Below are 21,960 nucleotides of genomic sequence, written 5' to 3'. Positions count from 1 at the left end.
TACGGATGCTTGCTGCACTCAGATTAGCTATGGCACTTCTTATAGGAAGCATGAATCAAAAATATTTCCACTGGCAGTAAACCACTTTGGTCTGTTGTCATAAATACCATATAACTATATGTTTAAATAAAAACTACTTCTCATTCTTGTGTCCCACCCTAAAAGTGCTGCACAATTATGATAAAGATATTGAGAGAAGTCTCAAGCTTGAACCTGCATCGTTTTGTGCCAATATGCCGAGAGGGTCGATGTTTTTGCCACAAGCTTGGTTCTCCTGGTTTTCTGGTGGTTTGCACGTTGCCTCGTTGGATTGGCTGGGACCATCCTGCTCGCTTGCGTTTTGCTGTTCCTGTGCACCATTGAATGGTCCATCAAAGTGACCTCCATGTCCTTTGTTAAACTTCCTGCCCAAACCTCTTTGGTGTCTGCTGTTGGAAGGGGTTTTCCATCTTCCCTTCATTTTGCTGGCAAGAAAGTGAGGTCAGAAACAAGTTATCACTGCTCTGTAATCCATAAGTAAACAGCAAAGAGCAACACAAGTCTAAAGCTGGAAAGTAAAAGCCAGCTTGCTGTTTGACACACTGATACCGGTCACTGTGGGCTTTAAAGCGTAGACATGAAAAAAAGGAATCATTTGTGACAGTTCACTCGAATTAAAAAAAAACTCACCCAAAAAACAAAGAAAAAAATTACTTAATCTCCCTTGTGTAAATGCTTCTTTAGTATGCATTTGCCAAAAAAATGCCTGCAGGATAACAGTGAGACACTCCACATTTATACTGATCAGTGATTTATCTCAAGAGCGCACACGTATTTATCAAGAGAAAAATATAACCCCAGCTTCGTAGAATGGTGTTTGCGTGAAACACAGTATTTTTACTGTAACCAACATATTTAAGTTACGCACCATCACTGGCCATATACGTCCACTCCTCAATCATCATGTATCTAAGTCAGAGAAACCCTTTGCTTGCAGCATTTTGGCTCACCATCACCAATCCATGGACAACCACAGATGAGCAACAAAGGGCCAGCTTGTCAGCAACAGCCACATCCTGAGAACGAATTAAAACTGTCCCTGGAATATGCATTGATTTAATTAAAACTAGCCCCATCTAAGCAACATTGCAATTGACACTATCTTATTGTATTCATTTAGAAAAACTCAGTACCTCATCACAGCCAGGACAGTGGAAGTACACACAATGGACAAACATGTGATGTTTTCTTGCAGTACCGCACTAGATAGATCACACCAAAAGGTTTGTAAACTTGAGTACGGTGGAATTCTAGATGGGTCTTGGTATTAAGTGCACTAGAAATTGCAAAATTCTACTTTAATTCTACTTGTAGCTTAGGGAAAATGTCATAGAATCTAGCAGTGAGATACAGGAGTTTGCCTTAAAGCCCAAGGTGCAGTTCTTCCAGCTTGTGCTGAGTTTCGCTGGAGCGCTGCAGCAAGCTTCAGATAGAGCCGTTGGCTAGGGAACACAGTGGTGCGTTGAAGAGGTAGGCAAGTGGAAGCCCAGGGTCTTTTTTGCAGACAGAATGTAAGCTTGCTGCAGTGCTCCAGCGTAGCTTAGCACTTGCTGGAAGAACAGCACCTCATTTTCTGCTTGGGAACTCCACAGCCTTCTGGACTCAATATCGAGTTCAACAACTTTCGAGCTTGAGGTACCTTCTCCTGTGTCCTTTCCCCAATCCCTACACACCAGGCCTTGTTATCACATAGTCTGCTATTACACACAACCCATTGATAGCCACTAATAGTCCCCATTAATAACTATTCATTCTCTTAGGCTGACCGTTATCCACCCCTCTGTCTATCCAACTGTTCTTCGCTCTCGTTGGGCTCTATCTCCAGCTATTGTTTACTCTTTAGCCCACTCCCCCAACCCTATCTTTTGCAAAAAAAAAAAACAACCTTTTCCTAGTTACAATCAGTTCTGAGACAATGTCATTGAACCCAAAACGTTAGCTCCAATTTCTCTCCACAGGTGCTGCCAGACTTGCTAAACTTTTCCAGCAGTTTCTATTCTTGTTTCTAATTTCCAGCATCTTCTTTTGGTTTTCACTTACTTAAACTGCTGTGTATGCAGCACCTCTCCTCGTTCCTCTTTGTCTTGACCCATTTTCCTCTTTCTTGCTATATTTTCCAAAGTTGGAAAGTTCCTGAAACATAAAAATTAGACAATGACCGCCCGTCAACAACTGTTTAAAACATAAGACAGAATTTCAGCCTTTCAAATGGTTTTGCCAGATCAGATGATCACATCATGACACTGCAGCTGATAGGAACCAAACATACAAGTACAGCTAGGGGCCTCTTGTGGTGCAGTGATAGCGTCCCAACCTCCGAGTCAGAAGACCCAGGTTCAAATCCCACCTTCTCCAGAGGCGTGTGACAGCATTTCTGAATCAGACGGATTAGAAAATATTGATAAGTGCAGCTAGCGTCAGACGTTAAGCTGTTCCACTTGATTTATGATGTGTCTTAATCATAAAATAGGAGCTGCACTAAAATAGCCTAAAGCACCATTCCTTTCCTCCTGGATGAAAAAGCCATTTACATTGAGTTGCTATGACCTGACACATGAACGAGGAAACCTTCAGCTTAGGTCCTGGGAGAACATTACCAGCTGAAGATCCTTTTGTTCACAAATGAATGCAAGTCATCAGAGCGGAGGTTGGAGCTGTAGTTTAGCTGGCTGCGCTCATCTTGGAGTTAGAGGATTGTCTGTTCAAGTCCCACTCTAGACTCGAGCAGAAAATCTACATTTGCAGTGACGTAGTGAAAGGGTACATTGTCAGAGGCGCTGTATTTTGCTTGAGATGTCAAACAAGAACCCTTGAGTGCCCTCTTACATGAGTGGAAAAGATCTCTAATACTTTTAAAGACGACCAGGAAAGGCTTCCTTGTGGTCTTCGTTGACATTTATTCCCCGACTTACATTTGAAACCAGACTGTCGGGTCATTATCACATTGCTGCTTGTGGGGCCAGGGTGTGTGCAAACCAGCAACCAGTTTTCTATCTCGCAACAGTGGTTACTGTCACAAACAGGGTGTCCTGAAGTGGTTCCTAAGCAATTAAATGCTTTGAGATGTAATCACCACTCTTTCCCCAGTGAACAGGCTTGGTGCCAAATCTTTTTCTCTCTCTAATTGTATTTCTAAATCAAAAAGGCAATAAAAGACTATGAGATATAGGAGCAGAATTAGGCCATTTGGACAATCAAATATGCTCCACCATTCAATCATGGCTGATAGGTTTCTCACCCCGCATACTGTTGCCCCTGTAACCTTTGATCCCATTACTAATCAGGAACCTATTGGACTTAAATACACTCAATGACTTGGCTACCCCAGCTCTCTGTAACAATGAGTTTCACAGATTCACCACCATCTGGCTAAAGAAATTCCTTCTCATCTCAGTTCTAAAAGGTCATCCCTTCAGTCTGAGGCTGTGCCCTTGAGTCTTAGTCTCTCCAACTTGTGGAAACCTCTTCTCCACATCCACTCTATCCAGGCCTGTCAGTATTTTGTAAGTTTCAATCAAATCCTCCCCCTTACCATTCTAAACTCCTTCGAGCATAGACCCAGAGTCCTCAACCACTCCTCATATGACAAGCCCTTCATCCTCGGGATCATTCTTATAAACATCCTTCACACTTACTCCAATGCCAGCACACCATTCCTTCGATACAGGGCCTAAAACTGCTCAGAATATTCCAAATACAGTCTGACCACAGCCTTACACAGCATCAGCAGTACATCTCTGCTCTTGTATTCTGGACCTCTTGAAATGAATGCTAACATTGCATTTGCCTTTCTAACTGCCAAATACACCTGCATGTTAAACTGAAGAGAATCCTGAACTAGGACTCCCAACTGTCTGTGCACTTTAGATTTCCGAAGCTTTTTGTCATTTAGAAACTAGTCTATGCCTCTCAAAGTGCATAACCTCACACTTTTCAACTGTGTGTTCTGCTAGGTCTTTGCCCACTCTCCCAGCCGGTCCAATTCCTTTTGCTGCCTCCCCACTTCCTCAACACTGCCTGTCCCTCAACCTGTCTTTCTATCATCTGCAAGCTTTGCAACAGTGCCCTCAGTTCCTTCGTCCAGATCATTAATATGTAACATGAATAATTGTGGTCCCAACATGAACCCCTGCGGAACACCACTAGTTCCCGGCTGCCATCCTGGAAAAGACTCCATTTCCCCGGCTTGCTGCTTTCTGACAGACAGCCAGTCCTCTATCCATGCCAGTACCTCGCCCCCCAACACCATAGCCTCTCATCTTACATGGCAGCCTCCCGTGTGGAACCTTGTCAAAGACCTTCTGGAAATCCAAATAGATCACATCCACTGGCTTTCCTTTATCTAACTTGCTCATTACCTCCTCAAAGAATTCCAACAGATTTATCAGGTATGACCGTCACTTGACAAAACTGCGCTGACTCAGCCCTTTCCACAATGCACTTCCAAATTTTCCACAATCTCATCCTTAATAACGAACTCTAAAACCTACAATGACCGAGGTCAGGCTAACTAGCCTATAGTTTCCTGTCGTCTGCCTCCATCTCTTCTTAAACAGGGGTGCTACATTAATTTCCAGTGGTCCAAAGTCTATGCGTGCCTCCCTCTTACCTTTTAGATATCTGAAAATATCTTGCAATCTTATCACTAACTAGCTTAGCCTCATATTTCAGCTTCTCTTCCAGCACCCCCACCACCTTATTGTTTTTCAGTTATCCTCTGCTGGTTTTTAAAGGGTTCTCAATCCTCCGTCTTCCCATTAACCTTCACCACATTATATGCTTTTTCTTTTCATTTCATGCTGAGCCTGACTTCCCTTATCAGCCATGGTTGCCTTGTCCTCCCCTTAGTATGTTTTTTTCCCCTTGGGATGAATCTCTGCTGTACCTCCCAAATTATCCCAGAAATTCCTGCCATTACTGCCCCACCGTCTGCCCTGCTAGGCTCCCCTGCCAATCAACTCTAGCCAGCTCTTCCCTCATGTCTTTGCAGTTGTCTTTACTTAACTGTAATACTGCTACATCTGATTCCAGTTTCTTCCTCTCAAACTGCAGAGTGAATTCTATCATATTACAATCCCCTCAGGGTTCCTTCACATTAAAGCTCCCTAATCAAATTTGCTTCATTACACATCACCAAATTCAGAATTCCCTGTTTCCTTGTGGGCTCTACCACAAGCTGCTCCAAAAGAAAAAAAATGCATCTTGTAGACATTCCACAAATTCCTTTTCTCGGGATCTGCTACCAACCCAATTTTCCTTAGAGAGCTCTGTTCCTCAGCGGAATTAATTGACCTTTTTATTAATTACCAATTTATTTAAAATTGACAATTTACTGCTTTGGAATTGTTTTCTTTCTCTGCATTCCATGTTTACTGCTGTGCTAAAGCTCAGTTCTTTGAAATTTGCTTGGCACAGCCTCAACCAACAGACAGAAACACTGAAATGTGGTTTCCCATGTGTAAAGGGAGAGTGTAATCACTTCTCAAAAACCTCCATCCTCCAATTTCATTCTCCCAGCTTGCCCCTATTAAAGTATACCTAGGAGACGAAAAACAGTTCTGCATAATGGCTTCAAAACAAAATCATACCCTGCACTAAAATATAGTTTACTACACAGAGGGCTGATGCACAGATTGTAAGAAGCCAAAGTGCAAAACTTAGCTTATTAAAACCAACAGCAGTCCCATTCTTTGAAATGTTCGCAACTGTACATCTTTCTGAAAAAGCATACACCATACTCTAAGGGCCCCATGGATCAGACCTTATGATTATAGTTAAAATTTGTATGACATTGCAAGATGGATAACAATACATATCTTCACTAATTATCCAACAACATGAGTACTTAGTGGGGCATAGTTTGTACATTTTAAAAATTTGGCATTACGGGGTGACATCTGCAATGGGTGCACACTAATAATGACCAATAAAGATCACACTGTTTGATCGTCAGATTCCTTTCCCTCACAAGATGACATAACAGTTGATCTCAAAGTCACCAGATTGGAAGAGGCAAGAAATCAGGAATGAGAATAACCCGGTGTAGAAATTGCACACTCATTGACATGCAGCGTTTAAGCTGAAACGTGAAGAATGACATTCTGGGCAAGATACTAAAGCAAGTAGCAAGGTGCCTTGAGATAATTTTATAAAGTTGAGAGGGGAGAACAATTAAAAAAAAAATTCCATGTCTGCTGAGCATGAGGCTGAACACTGTGGTGGGTCTGAATTTTGCTGGTGCCAACATACAGTCTCTACGATTTGGAAACAAAGACGTCGCACTTCAGAATAAATCAGGCACCTGTTTGCCAATATAAAGGCTGCATTGATTCAACAATTTCGGAGCCACGATATGTAGAACAGGTCAAAGTGCTGGACCCAAGAAATTCCAACAGCTGAACCAGCTAACAAACTCTCTGTGGCAGCACCAACTCTTCAATTGGAGCTTGGAGTCTAATTCCATACCCTTGTCTACCTTTTATAGTTTTTACTTTTCAACTACTTCAATTTCCTTTATCAGGCAGTTTGATCTTTCGCCTCAATTGCCACTTGCAGTGGCGCATTCTATGTTCCAGTCATGAACTCACCCACTCAGTTCTTTCAATCTGTAAGGAGCAGGATTTCCACTACAAAATACAGGCAGTCACTCTCTCCACTGGGTCCATGTCTGATACAAGATCCCTTGCTCCAATTGATAAAGTCTTCAAACAATCTGCAGTGTGACCATTTTTTCCAATAGCAAGTAACAGAACAAACCATTTCACAACAAGATGGACTGTCAGTAGGCATCTCATTGGTGAAAGAATTCACAACCTTTTGACAAGTACCGTTCCCCTCCGAGCAAGTAAGTGAATTGATCATTTGTTCAAGGATCATTTTCAGGGAAACAATTAGCCAGGCACATTCCAGCAGCTTGTCAGAAAGGCAATCCAGTAAGGGAACAAATTGGAGACAGGCTTGTGATACTTTGCTCAAAGTTTCACGAAGCATCATGTTAGGGGTACAACTCAGTGTGTGCCACTTTTTACTGTGTCTTTCAAAGTTGAACTTTTTCTTGTTAAAAAGAGAGATATGCAACTTATAGACAATCTGCAAGTTCCCTCAAGCGCAGCACATATGTAACTATCAAAACCATTCAAACCATGCAGGCTGGAAACAAGCACTGCAGCATGAATCGAGCACACATACACCCCCAAAAATGCAAAATATGAAACTGATGGACTCTCTGTCACTGATAATCTTGCCTTCGAAGCAGAAGGCCTACTGCAAGTATGTTCAACTTTGCTGACACTTCAGTAAAATATAAAACAATTGATTTATGGTCAGAGATTCCAACTTTTGGAGACCTCAATGCAATGACCTGCCTGCTCATTCCAGACGCCATTAAAGGTTCCAAGGGACTATTCAAAGCAGAGAACAGAGTTCTCTAGCCAGGCCAACATTCATTCTTCAACCAACACAAGCAAAATAAGTTAACCGGTTATTTACTTACTGTTGTGGGATTTTAGAACGCACAACTGGCTATGTAGCAACAGTGACTTCACTTCAAAACCACCTCACCCTGGGTGAAGCATACTGGGATATCTCTACTACACGATAAGCTGCTATAAAAATACCAGTTGTTACAGAACCCAAATAATTATAAATTGGGCACTGATCTTTAATGCAGTGAAAGTACTGAGTTGTGAGCAGAAGATAAATGACTACTTGAAGAAAAGGGCTTTTTTCCTTTTGCAGATTAAAATCTGCGAAGCAAGAACTAGTGGGAGGTCTGACTGTCAGATTAGACTACATTGTTCAGGGCTGTGATATCCCTCCTTCTTTGGTCAAGGAATGGAATCTGGAGGTCACAATGAAAATTCAAGTAATTCTGACTCCTGAACACCCACTGGGGTCAGAGTGTATAGAAACAGCCGGGGAAAGACTGGGCCGTCATCAACTCAGTGCACTCACTACTGCTGTAAACTTTCCTCTCCCGTTCTTTCCAACTTACAAAAACCTTGGCTTGCACACTCCTCCTCCTGCGTACATCCCAGTGCCTTAAAGCTAAGTCTCCTATTCAGCACAGGTTATTTCCAACAACAGCACAACTGTTCATATGGCTGTGAAGCTCTTCCCTCTACTCAGTCTGCCCCACTTCTCACTGTTGGCAGATTTTTCAAACCCAGGCTGAATATCTCAGAAACACAACTTCTTCACCAGGTCGGAAATCTCAGGCCGAGTCTCTTGCTCCAGAAATGATACTTATGAAGGTGGCCTTGGGCTGCACCTTAACCTCTGCCATTTTCAAAGTCATGTGACCAGCTCACCTCCTCCTCTCCTCGCGCCATTTGGCGATTTCCTCTGGAGTATCGAGCTTGATTCTTTTAGCGCCTGGCCCATGTGCCTGCACAAGTAACAAAAGGATCAAACAGAGAGGAACATATTTTGTCACAACAATCCAACTTAACTTTCAAAATGAAATAACAGATCGAAAACTCAAATTTAGCACGATAAGCTTGTGGTTCTCAAATGTTATCATCTTAGGTGGAGGGAAAAAGACTCCTTAGAGCATCTTTCCCACCCACTTTTGCTCAACTCTGCAAAAAAAAAAATCACAAATTGTTAGAATTAATGGGGAGACTGTGTTTAATAAGGCTTCAGTGAGTCGACTTCTGGTCCCAAGGTGCAGAGCTTCAGTCTCACGTTGGACTCCACGTTCAGCGAGTCTTCTCTTCAGCCCCACAGTGCTGAGAAATATAATCTCTCGGTTGTATGTTGCAACAATCACATACACCTTGGCTTATGAAACACTGCTGTCGTTCATGCTTACATTCGTTCATATGAGTCACACACACAAGCTGGACTGGTTGAGTGCCATCACAAATGCTGAGGATGAGTGTTCCGGCCTGTGTTCTCCTATGACCTCAGTTGTGATTTTACATATCAGTGACTTGCATTCTAAACCAGCCTGTGGGCCACACGTCAAAAAACACTTGCATTGTTTTAGTCCTTCACGAAACAAACAATTAAGAACAAGGAACAATATAGCACAAGAACAGGCCCTTTGGCCCTCCAAAGCTGCATCAACACATTTAGCACAAAAACAGAAGTTGCTGGAAAAGCTCAGCAGGTCTGGCAGCATCTGTGAAGAAAAAAATCAGAGTTAACGTTTCTGGTCCGGTGACCCTTCCTCACCAACACATTTTGCCCTTCCATACTAAAACAGTCTTCAATTACAGGATCCATATCCCTCTATTCCTTTCATATTCATATATTCATCCAGGTGTTTCTTGAATGTTGCTAATGCGTCTGCTTCCACCACCTCCTCTGGCAGCATGTTCCAGGCACTCACTACCCTTTGTGTGATAAGCTTGCCTCACACATCTCTTTTAAACATTCCCTCATCAATTGATTAAATTGATTCAATACAACACTTACGTTTCTCCAGTGAAGCTGAACCAATTTCTCGTGGGCACTGAAGGTACAGTCCTTCACGTTGCACTGCCAGAAACAGACAGAACAATATGGGTTAATAATATTTGTGCTATCTTGTCAAACTTTATTTGCATCCACTGGTGCTCTTGATACTCAAACAAGACAGATTCACCCTCCTCTTTGTTCAATCAAACTGACCTTTTCCCCTTTCTGAAATAACCCTGAAACAAAACTGCATGACACGGTGGCTGAATGATTAGAATTCCTGCCTCACAGTGCCAGGGTCCCTGGTTCAATTCCAGCCTTGGGAGATGTGTGGAGTTTGCACATTCTCCCCGTATCTGCGTGGGTTTCCTCCGAGTGCTCCAGTTTCCTCCCACAGTCCAAAGATGTGCATGCTAGGTGGATTGGCCATGCTAAATTGCCCAGTGTGTCCAGGGACGTGCAGGTTAGGTGAATGAGTCATGGTAAATGTGGGTTAATGGGGATAGGGTTTGGGGGGGGGGGGAGGAGGAGCTGGGTCTGGCTGGGATATTCTTTGGAGGATCAGTGCAGGTGCAATGGGCTGAATAGCCTTTTTCCACACTGCAGGTTTTCTATGATTTTATGCTAGAACTTGCTTAGACCATAAAATATAGGAGCAGATTCATGCCATTTGGCCCATCAAGTATGCTGCTGATATCTTCCACCGTGAAGGCTGATGCAAAATACCAGTTCAGTTCCTCCACATTTCTTTGGTCCCCATCACTACTTCTGCAGCCTTATTTTTCCAACGGTCCCATATCCATTTGTGCCCCTCTGTTAACTTTTACAAAGCTTAAAAACTCTTGCAATCTTCATATTACTCGTTAGGTTACCCTCATATTTCATTTTCATCCCCCTTGTTGCATTTTTAGTTATCCTCTGCTGATTTTTAAAGACTTATCAAACCTCTGGCTTCCCATTAACCTTCACCACATTGTATCCTTTCTGTTTCGCTTTTACACTGTCCCTGACTTCCCTTGTCAGCCGTGGTTATCTCATCCTCCCCTTCGTATGGTTCTTCTTCCTTGCAATGAATTTTTGTTGTGCCTCCTGAAGTATTCCCAGAAACTCCTACCATTGCTGCTCCACTGTCTTCCCTGATAGGCTTCCACTCTTCCAGCCAACTCTGGCCAGCTCCTCCTTCATGTCTTTGTAGCTGTCTTTACTCAACTGTAATTCCGTTACATCTGATTCCAGATTCTCTCTCTCTCAAACTGCAGCGTGAATTCTATCATGGTCCATCATCTATATGGTCACTGTGCAATAGGGTTCCTTCACTTTAAGCTCCTTAGTCAAGTCTGCCTCATGACGCATCACGAAATCCAGAATTGCCCATTTTCCCAAGTGGGCTCTAACACAAGCTGCTCCAATCTGAAATTCAGCTGATATTTGCATTTCAAAACTGAAGTGCAGCAGAGGCAGTAATAACAAAGAAATTCTACTATTAGAAAATGCAATCTTGCTTGGTTTAGGAAAGCTTATGCCCTGTAAGTTGAAACATTAATAAAAACTAATTGTACTGGAAACATTGCATGTCTATTGTGTTCATCTCATTTCAGAGAATGAGTGATATATCCATCAGCCTAGGCACAGTGGAAGTACACATGACTTTGACAACCACGGGTTCGAGTCCTACTCCAGACACACAGCCACCAAGAAAGCCCTGTCAGCAATGCTGTTCCTCAGATGGATGAAACAAGACACTACACACTACTTGTATAAGAACCGGGGAGATCTTCCAGTGTTCCCAGAAATTATCTATCTCCTCAGTAAAACTGATTTCCTGATCATTTACTTTATGGCTGTTTGTGGGATCTCGCTGAAATGGACTGCTGCATTTCCCCACATTACGAGAGTGGTGACATGTCAGAACTCCTTACCTGGACAGGATGAGCTTTAGGACACATTGCAGGCCTGGAAGATGCTCTACAAGTGGAACCCCTTTTCATTTGCACTGAGACTTCTCTATCGATGTCCTTTTGTTTCAGTAACTCCAACAACTGTCTTTAGACCAAAGCTGCCTTCTCTCAAAGTTGTCACAAAACTATACACGAGATCAGCCTACACGTGGCCACTACACTTCAGTTGCTTCATACACAATAAGTTTTTGGAATTTAACCAATCCTTAGGCAATCTGAAGGCTGTACTTATCCACAGAATTAAACAGCAACAGTTTATCCACCTGCAAGCAGTTATCATTTTCAAATCCTTGTCAACAAATTTAATATTCACTACATACTATTACAATGTTGCTAATGAAACACATTCTCATACCTGTACCAACCCACAAAAGTATTTGGGTAACTTTCATATTGCAGCGAATGTGACGTATTATTTCGAGACACTCATTGCAATATTTTGATTTTGATAGAGATAGATTGTTCTCTCACACCCATGCTAATTAAACTACTTCTGGCTAACATAAAGGTGTCTTACGATGACACTTGGCAGACTTCTTAAAAGAATAAACAATTTTTCAAGAACGTTTACTATGTTGCAATATCAAGTTGTGGCCTGTATTTAGATGTACAAAAGCATATGAGGTTGGGCTTGTACAGTATCTGAAAGAATAAAGTTTACAGAAAGAGATTTTGGCATGGAATTTAAAGCACAGAAATGGGCCATTCGGCCAAAACGGCCAGTACTAGCATTCACTAACCTTAACAGTGTAACATTCTATTCTTTTCTCTCCTTGCCCCCATAGGTTTTTTGATTTAGTTTGCTCATCAAACTCAGAGCTCAGTGAAAGTTCCACTGTACCACAGCATCAAAAAAGATATACAACCATGAGTTTTATGATTAAGGAAAAATTAACACTAGCCATCAAGTCTATTTAAACAGTCTCAAGAACAGGAGCAAAAAGAACTCCTGACTGAGAGACTACAGCCTGATAAGAGGATCTAGAGGAAACAATGCCCTAGTGGTGTTATTGCTGGACTATTAAACCAGACACCCAGGTAATACTCTGGGGACCTGGTTCAAATCCTGTCACGACAGATGGTGGAATTTGAATTTATTTTAAATCTATACTTTAGCGTCTAATGACGACCATGAAACAATTGCAGATTGTTGGAAAACTCATCTCTTTCACTATCATCTTTTAGGGAAACTGACCTGTTCTTACCTACATGTGACTCTAGACCCACAAAGCGGTTGGCTCTTATACTACCCTCTGGCAATGAGGGATGCTGTTGAACGTTGGCAATAGCAAGCAGCATCCACATATGAATGCATTTTTAAAAATTCCAGCAAATGCAGTGGATAGAAGACAGTTGCATAACAAACATCTGATGGGAGTTTAGCCTGCACAAATTTATTCTGCCAAATCTGAATGGGTCTCTTCCCAAAAGAATGAAGCCAGGCTTCACATACAGTGCAGAGTACAAGGAAATAAATGAAACTGATGAAACATATTCAAAGCTGGGTGTAAATATAAGAAAGTCTAAAATTAAATGACTTTGACGCACTTAACGTTTTCTCTTGCATTTGCAATGCAAGCTTAGATGATCCTGTCTCATCTCACGCTCCCTAATTGACCTGTCAAACAAAATGTTCTCAACTACAAGCTGAAACTGGAATTCATTTCAAAGACCCAAGAGATTTACATCACACGACAAAGGATTATATTTGTATAATGTTATATTTGACTTTTCAATATTGCCGACCTTAAAAAGTCATGCATCCTCTAATTTACCATGAGCTCCAACATAGAGGAAGACGCTAATGAAAGGCGTGCACTCAGACAGGGATCACACTGGCCTTTGGATGATACTGTAACAGAATCCCCACAGCGTGGAAGCTGGTCCTTCGGCCCATCAAGTCCACACCAACCCTCCGAACAGCATCCCGCCCAGACCCAACCCCTCTACCCTATCCCAATAACCCTGTATTAACCATGGCTAATTCACCTAACCTGCACACTATGGGGCAATTTAGCATGGCCAATCCATCTAAACTGCACATCTTTGGACTGTGGGAGGAAACCAGAGCACCCGGAGGAAACCCACGCAGACAAGGGGAGAACATGCAAAGTCCACACAGACAGTTGCCCGAGACTGGAATTGAACCCGGGTCCCTGGTTCTGTGAGGCAGCATTGAGCCACCATGCCGCGAATGAATCAATTGGATCTGCCACCAGCAGGGTTAGATCACAGGGCAGCTTGTCAGCAGGTTACATTCAAGTTGGCAGACCACACCCCATTGCCTGTTGAACAGAGGTCCTTGAAAGCTGTTCTGCTTCAGACTTATCAGTTGGGAGTGTTGCCTGGGTCAGTACACACACGAAACTTGTTGGGGCAGCTAGGGATGGTCTGCTTCGGAAAGCCCTCTTTTCACCCTCTCTCTTTGCTCACCTCCAATTAACCCAACAAAATAACTCCTTCCATTGGAATTCCCAATCACAAAATTCAAACCGCACCACAAGGGTATCTTACTGCCAAAACACTCAGGCAAAAAGATCAAACCTGAAAAGCTCTCATAAACCTGAAAGCTAAATTCCTCTCCGACATCTATCAGTTTACCTGCACTGCTTCTCTCATCTGGGCAATACTTTTCAGGCTGAAGGGCAGTTTACAGCAGAGTTCCCAACGAGTCGGTCATAGAAATCTTCCTTTTAATGATATGCACTTTGGTGTGGGGGACAGGTTCAAAGTTTTCATACATTAAACTTGGAACACTTGTAAACTGTGAGGAGAATTGCGGGGAACTCCAAAAGGAGTGGGTGAAAAGGTAGCATAATGAAATTCAATGCAGATAAGAGTGAGATAAAGCTTTTGATTGGAAGAACATTGAAAGACAATATAAAATAGAAGGTACAATTCTAAAGGTGGTGCAGGAGCAGAGAAATCTTGGTGTGCATGTACACAGATCATTGATCAGGATTGGTGGAGTATAAAGCATTCAGTGTTCTTGGCTTTGTTATTAGTGGCATGGAGTACAAGAGTGGGGAGGTGATATTGAACTCATACAAGACACTTGTTAGACCTCAGCTGGAGCTTGAGTACTGTGTACAGTTATGGGTGATATGGTGGCCCAGTGGTTAGCACTGCTGCCTCACAGCATCCAGTTCAATGCCAGCCTTGGGCTACTATGTCAAGTTTGCACGTACTCTCAGTGTCTGCGTTGGTTTTCTCCGGGTGCTCCAGTTTCCTCCCTTAGTTCAAAGACATGCAGGTTTGGTAGATTGGCCAAGCTAAATTGCCCCATATAGTGTCCGGGGTTGTGCAGGTTGAGGTAGGATTGGGGTTGCAGGGGTAGGCTGGGGATCTGGGTGGGATACTCTTTGGAGGATCAGTGCAGACTTGATGGGCCGAATTGCCTCTTTCAGCACTGCAGGGACTCTATGATTGTCGAAAAGACGTAAATTGGCAGCAGAAGCAATTTACAAGAATGTTCCCAGTAACGAGAAATTTCAGTTCTGAGGACCAGTGGAAGAAATTGGGACTGTTCTCCTTGGAGATAGGGCTGAGAGCAGATTTGATATAGCTTTTCAAACTCATGTGTGGGCTGGATAGAGCAGATAGGGAGAAACTGCTCCACCTGAAAAGGAAAAAGGACCAGAGGGCATAGATTTAAAGTGAGGTGCAAAACATGCAAGAGTTATGTGAGAATAACATTTTCACACAGGGTATGAAATGCACTACGTGGAAGCATGGTGGAGGCAGGTTCAATCAAGGCATTAAGGGCACTGGATGATTATTTAGATATAAATGGTGTGAGGAAATGGGGAAAAAGGGCAGGATGTTGGCACCGGGTATCCAAACTGGAGCTGAATGACCACCTTCTGCACCATAGAATTCTGTGATTTTTGGGGAGATGACCAAAAGCTTGGTTAAAAAGGAGCATTCACAAAAATTTTTGTATTCCTGAAAAAAAGACATCTTGTCCAAGTTTTCCATCTTGCATTCATCAGGACAATTTGCAAGAATTTCAATGCAGAGGGGAAACAACATTTACACTGAGAGGAGACTGATTAGTTGCTAATTAGATACCGATTGATGCAAGCATTGCCATGGAATAAAAAAAAAATCAAAAAGCTTGAACAAAATGTGTCTTTTCTTGATGATGCTCAGGCTATTGGGAATGTCTTAAAGAAAGATAGATTGTCAATGAGATTCAAGGAGAGAATTTCAAAGCTTACAGCCTAGGTAGTGGAATCCATGGTCACCAACGATTTGAATCAAGGATGTTATAAAGGCCAGATTGGTGGAGCGCAGCTACTGTTCTGCAAAAACAGACAGAATTAGGGAGGGGCAAGGACATGAAACTATCTGGGCCTATCTATTGGAATATCTGGGCCAATAACCTCATTTATAGAATTCCACTTAATTGCAGTCAAAAGCAGTTATGTGGCATGATCTAGTGACAGGAGGCTAATAATGACCTCAGAAAGAATGCTCTTTAAACCATATCATTGCCCAGATGGAAATTTGGAAAGCGAACAGACAAAGCCAGAAACATCACTTCATGAAATAATGGAATTAAACAGAACTTTTAAGTACTTTTAGGCTAACTTTGCTACATAGCAGCCTGTCCCCCAAATAGCCAAATGACAGACATACATTTTGTTAGAACATTCACAACTACAGAATTAAATGTACAATGCCTCCACTTCTTTAAATGTTTGTTCAGGGAATGTGAGCACTACTGGTTGGACCAGGTGGTGGTGAGCTACCTTCTTGAACCATTGCAGTCTATCTGAAACAAGTACACCCACAGCAGTTAGGAAGGAATTAGACCCAGCCACAGTAAAGTACTGGTGAGATATCCAAGTCAGCATGAGAGACTTACTGGGTGTTCCCATGTATCTGCGGCCCTCACTTTTCTAGATGCTGTAGTTTGGGTTGTGGTTTGAAACAAGCCTTGACAAGTTGCTGCAGTGCATATTGTCGATGTTATACACTGCAAAGAGCATTTGCTAGAGGTGAAGGAAGTGAATGTTTAAGGTAGTGGATGGAATGTTGATCTTGTCCTGCTTATTGAGCTACCTAACTTTGGATGTTTTAGGAATCCTTAGCAAGCCTCTCAATCAAACACTGACTTTGAGAATACAGTATAAGCTAACTATCATTAATCTATCTGTGCAAATTGTCTGTCATATTGAAAGTAATTACTCAGCCCAGAATGGGCAATGTTTTGCAATTATTCTGTCACTTAACTCAGAAATGTACCGACAGTTTGAAAATTCTACAATTCAGTCTTAATAATGCTCTCACCCTCCCCACACTAAGTTTGTCTCCAGGACATGTCTATAACATATATCAGAGAAGTGAAGTCCTCTCATTCAGACATCCAACAGCAAATAGCTGAGCACTGGCAGTACAAGCTATTTAACAGTCACATAGTGAGTGAAGCACCCTGCGCTCGACTGGGCGAAGATTGCAGTTCAATCCCATCTTCACAAAAGCTTTCTTTTTCCACAAACAAATCATTTCCCCCCCTATTTTCTATACTGTGTAAAGCAAGTTTGAAAGACATTGTCTCATTCTGCACCAATTGTATACGATTGGCCTATGGGATTGTGATTGAAGCTGCCTACATAGGATGCAAAGAGCCATTAGAGGATTATTTAATCCCATCAATCTGGACTATGCATTCAAGGCTCTAAATTGAAATTTGAGGGTCTGGTCCCCAGTCCTGCACCAGATCTGTGTTGTGGCAAATTGAAGATGTGTTACTTTTAATACTTCTGGTTCAGGTAGGTGCAGGTTGTTTAACAAAATTACTTTTGATTTTGATTTGATTTGATTTGATTTGATTTATTATTGTCACATAGTACCTAGTTACAGTGAAACGTTTTGCGTGCAGTACAGGCAGATCATTGCCATACAAAGTGCATTAGGGTAATAGATCAGAGCGATGAATATAATGTTATGGCTACACAAAGAGAGATCAACATTTAAATTTAAAATTTGAGAGGCCCATTCAGAAGTCTGATAACACTGTGAAAGAAGCTGCTCTCAAATCTGTTGGTACGTGCGTTTAAGCTTTTGTATTTCGGACACTATACAAACGCTCCACACAAAACTTGCCCCCAGGGTCCACATTCCAGTGTGCTGTACAGATGACAATTGGGACAACTTGCTATCCCCTTACCTTGATGTGCTGAGACACATGCTCATCGAATTTCTCCTGGTTTTTGAAGCCTCGGTCGCAGGTGTCACAATAGTGCGTGTACACTGGCTCCTTTTTCCTTTTCTGCTTTTGGAAACCAAATCAGAAAAACAAATTGGTTCATTGGCTAGCCCCATTTACAGTGTGGTGACAACAAACCAGAGCATACAGCTTCTGGGTTCAACTTCATGGTTCAGTTTAATACCCTCAACTCAGGCCAAAAATAATATCATCATTTACTGAAAAATTAAACAGCAATTCCAGAAACAAGGCAGAATTCTGAATCTTGCAACATGACAATAAATTTCAGCAAATATGCTTACTGTACTGCACATAACATGCTGAAATACCCATGAGGGGAAGTTATCCACTTCAAAATGTAGCCTCCCTGTCTCTTTTGCCTTCAAGCTTCTGCCAATTTTGAAACTTAAAACACAAGGCCGTGGAGGCTTTGGAGAGGGTGCAAAAGAGGTTTACCAGGATGCTGCCTGGTTTGGAGTTTGTTAGAGAGTCATAGAGTATACAACAGAAATAGAAATAGATCCTTTTGTCTAGCTTGTCCGTGCCAACCAGATATCCTAAATTAATCTAGTCTCATTTATACCAGCATTTGGCCCATATTCCTCTAAACCCTTCCTATTCATGCACCCATCCAGATGCCTTTTAAATGTTGTAACTGTACCAGACTCCACCACTTCCTCTGGCAGCTCATTCCATACACGCACCACCCTCTACATAAAAACGTTGCCCTTTCGGTCCCTTTTAAATCTTTCCCCTCTCACCTTAAACTTATGCCCTCTAGTTTTGGACTCCCTTACCCTGGGGAAAAGACTTTGGCTATTTACCCTATCCATGCCCCTCATGATTTTATAAACCTCTATAAAGTCATGCCTCAGCCTTCGACACTTCAGGGAAAATAGCCCCTGCCTATTCTCCCTATAGCTCAAACCCTCCAGTCCCAGCAACATCCTTGTAAATCTTTTCTGAACCCTTTGAAGTCAATAATATCTCCCTAAATCAGGGAGACCAAAATTGAACCCGGTATTCCAGAAGTAGCTGCAAACTTGGATTGTTTTCACTACAACATCAGAGGCTGAGGGGGTGACCTGACAATGCTTGGATAGAGTAGATAGTTGGAGACTTTTTCCGGCGTGGAAATGTCAAATACTAGAGGCATAGCTTTAAGGTGAGAGGAGAAATGTTGAAAGGAGATATGCAACAAAAGTTTTTTCACACAGAGGTAGGTGCTGGAACACGCTGCCAAGGGAAGGTGGCTAACAAATTTAAGAGGCATTTAGAGAGATATCAACAGGCAGGGATTGGAGAGATATAGATTACATGTAGGCATATACAATTAGTTTAGAACTAACATCATGCTCAGCACAGTCATGGTGGGCTGAAGGACCTGTTACTGCACTGTTCTACATTCTAACTGTTCAACACGTCAGTGAAGCTCGAGACTACTGCATTGTCACAGATGCCATCTTACAAATGTTAAACAGACCTATCTCTGTCTGTCAGGCTACATTGAAAAGACTAGATGGCAGCAGCAGACGGGTTCTTCTGATCAATGTTGCTCCTATCACTAACAGGGCCAAACATGTTTTGGCTGCTCACTCACGTTTGTTGGGTTTTGCTCAAAACAGATGTCAAATTAGCACATGCTCATGACAGGGACTGTGATTCAAAAGTTGTTCATTGGCTGTGAAGCATTTTGAGGATGCAAAAGGCACTATATAAATGCAAGTTCTTCCTTTCTTTGCCTCTTGTGTTGTTTTAGCCATTTGGGTGGGCTCCAGGACAAATCCAAACGGCCAGAAATGGAGGGCGTCTCTCATCCCTAAAAGCGGGTGGACTGCCCAAACTAAACAGGCTGCAGGGAGAAGCTGAGTTGACATGCTGAGTATCAACATTACCTTGTGTTTTCTCGAGTTATCTTGATTTGGAGACCACTGGGTAGAAGCTTGCTGGTATGGCCACTGTTGGTTACAGTTACCTGGTTTGATTTACAAATAAGTTGTGTTAAGGAGGAGTGTGAAAAATCAGTTAGCCTAAAAATAATTAATAGCTAGATATTAAAAGAGCAGCTATACCAAACTCAAGCATCAGCCAAGCATGATAACAGCTTATTCAATAAGGAAAGTTAGTAAATAGGAGCAACTGATCCTGTCAGAGTAGAAAGCAAAGCAGCAACTTATTATTGGATGCTCAATCAAATCTACTCAATCTTTAAATAGACATCTAGCACACAAATGACTACTTAAACTGATATTGATGGCCCTTTAAACTGAGCCAAAAATTACACCCTGGAGTACTGCCCAAGAAGGTTCTGAAATATCCTGGATTAAATTCAGAATTTTTACAATGATCCATATTGATTTCTACATATGAATTCTCCTAACACTTAAGTGGCTTGAAACAGTGAGATTGCATTTTTATAACTGACACACTTGTGAATACAAGTGACCATTACATTTTAACCCATGTGACAAATGCTTGGACACACTAGCTATCCAGCCAGTTAAAGAGAGTTCAGTACATACAGTTTGTGTTTATTCCCCTTTTCTACCATTCACATTCTGCCACTGCATCAGAAAACAAAATGCCAGGAAGAGATTTATTCTCCAAGAAATATTAATTAGAGACATGGACATATCTGTGGCATTAATGTTTCCAAATAATATAATTTTACAAATCCACACCAATTGTCTCCAGTTAACCAATGACTTTATCATTGAGTATTTATTCTAAATCTTGCATTTCCACTAACAATGCTCATGTAACTAATCTAGTTACCTGGTTTAATCCTTTATGAATACAGCTGTGACACTAACAAATCTCCAGATTAAGAGTATTGCATCTAGCACGCAATTGTCATTCTTGCTTCCTGACATAGTTTCCAAATCGCCATGAGCAATGCCTCAGATGATGTATTGGAGAAGCTTTCCCAAGGTGCTCTTTCTGCAGTTCTAATTCCCATGGAATTATAAATCAAACTTCCCCAATTCCCAAGAATGCTTCCAAGGATAAGGATCATGTATGGAGATAGATTGGGGAAGTCAGGACTGTTTTCCTTGGAGCGGAGAGGAAATTTGATGAGGCATTCAAGATCATGAAGGGTCTGCACAGAGGAGATATGGAGAAACTGTTCTCGCTTGTGAAAGGATTGGGAACAAGAGGGCATAGATTAAAATAAATGGCAATAGCAGCAAAAACGACATGAGGAAAACAAAAGATTTATTGCCCAACAAGTGGCTAAGACAGCGCAGGTGCATGGTGGAAGCAGCAAGACATGCAGAAAGGAATTAAATTAGTTTGTCATCTGAACAGGAACAAAGTGCAGGGGGAGAAGGCAAGGGAATGGCGCTGGGTGAAATGCTCATCTGGAGAGGCATTGTAGACTCGATGGCCCGAACAGCCACCTTCTGCAACGATTCTGTAGACGCGAGGCGGGGGGATTGTTTTTACCCTGAAGCTGGCTGCTTCTGCTGTGCGAGGCCTTTAACCAGGATGAGGGGCGCTGCCCAGCCCCCATTCCCCATGGCGGTCCGCACCAGGACGGCGCTCCCCCGTTCCAGGGGGGCGGCTGCCAAGCCACAGGCGGCGGCGCAAAAACCGGAGGCCGCAGCAGCCGAACCGGAGGGCTGAAAACAGGTGGCGGGTAACATCCGGACTGGCTCATCCTTGGGCGAGCGAACAGACACCTCTTCCCCGTTCAAGCGGCTCACCATGTGTCGGCGCTTCATTTAGACGTCACACACATACACACCACGGCTCGGTTCCTCCCAGACTCTGGGGGTCGCTGCAGCGGGAGGACCATGAGATTGCGCGAGAAGGAGGGCTCCATCTTGGTGCGGCAGTTCCCGGTGCCTCCCCCACCGGAGTGTGAGGGGGATCGGGGGTGGGGGGGGGAGGTCGGTGTTGCTATGTCGGCGGAGGAGGCGCCGCTGATCGGGCCCGCGCTGCCCCCCGGTTACAGGCCGGCCAACAGCCGAGCGCAACGGGCCGAGTGTCCGCGCCGCCCCGCAGCGCCCTTCGACCAGACAGGTACAGCCTTTCAGAGATAGCAGGACCTGCCGATGCTGGAGAATCTGAGATAACAAGGTGTAGAGCTGGATGAACACAGCAGGCCAAGCAGCATCAGAGGAGCAGGAAGGCTGACGTTTCGGGCCTAGACCCATCGTCGGAAAATCGTAAACGTCAGCCTTCCTGCGCCTGTGATGCTGGTTGGCCTGCTGTGTTCATCCAGCTCTACTCGAGTTACAGCCTTTCAGTCGCCTCACAGACCCTGCATTCACCACAATCTCCCCGTTGGCTCCTCCCCCCTCACAACCCCCCCTGCTCCCCCCCCCCCCACCCCCTTTGCTC

The 21,960-nt window shown here is 43.0% G+C and overlaps 1 protein-coding gene across 1 annotated transcript; it reads right to left on the bottom strand.

Moving 5' to 3' along the window:
- Positions 1-160: 160 nt before the first annotated feature.
- Positions 161-21,742, bottom strand: LOC109937408 (nuclear FMR1 interacting protein 1). Its single transcript, XM_048593526.1, has 7 exons — positions 21,061-21,742; positions 19,509-19,588; positions 17,575-17,676; positions 9,460-9,522; positions 8,349-8,425; positions 2,080-2,172; positions 161-464 (listed from the first exon to the last, which is right to left on the bottom strand). The coding sequence occupies exons 1-7, from the start codon at positions 21,272-21,274 to the stop codon at positions 176-178; spliced, it is 918 nt and encodes a 305-aa protein (XP_048449483.1). The 5' UTR covers positions 21,275-21,742; the 3' UTR covers positions 161-175.
- Between the last annotated feature and the right edge of the window lie 218 nt (positions 21,743-21,960).

The sequence above is a fragment of the Rhincodon typus genome, unplaced genomic scaffold (assembly GCF_021869965.1).
Source record: "Rhincodon typus isolate 14 unplaced genomic scaffold, sRhiTyp1.1 hic_rhity00003032, whole genome shotgun sequence".
NCBI classification, from domain to species: Eukaryota; Metazoa; Chordata; class Chondrichthyes; order Orectolobiformes; family Rhincodontidae; genus Rhincodon; species Rhincodon typus.
Note: the sequence above shows the minus strand (reverse complement) of the source record. Positions and strands in the feature narration are given on the sequence as shown.

Excerpts from the sequence above, each read along its gene's own strand:
- LOC109937408 (XM_048593526.1), bottom strand. The coding sequence starts at position 21,274 with ATGAGCCAGTCCGGATGTTACCCGCCACCTGTTTTCAGCCCTCCGGTT. Across the intron at positions 9,523-17,574 it reads ATGTGTCTCAGCACATCAAG|TGCAACGTGAAGGACTGTAC; the intron begins GTAAGGGGATAG and ends TGTTTCTGGCAG. Across the intron at positions 465-2,079 it reads CTGCATACACAGCAGTTTAA|CAAAATGAAGGGAAGATGGA; the intron begins GTAAGTGAAAAC and ends CTTTCTTGCCAG.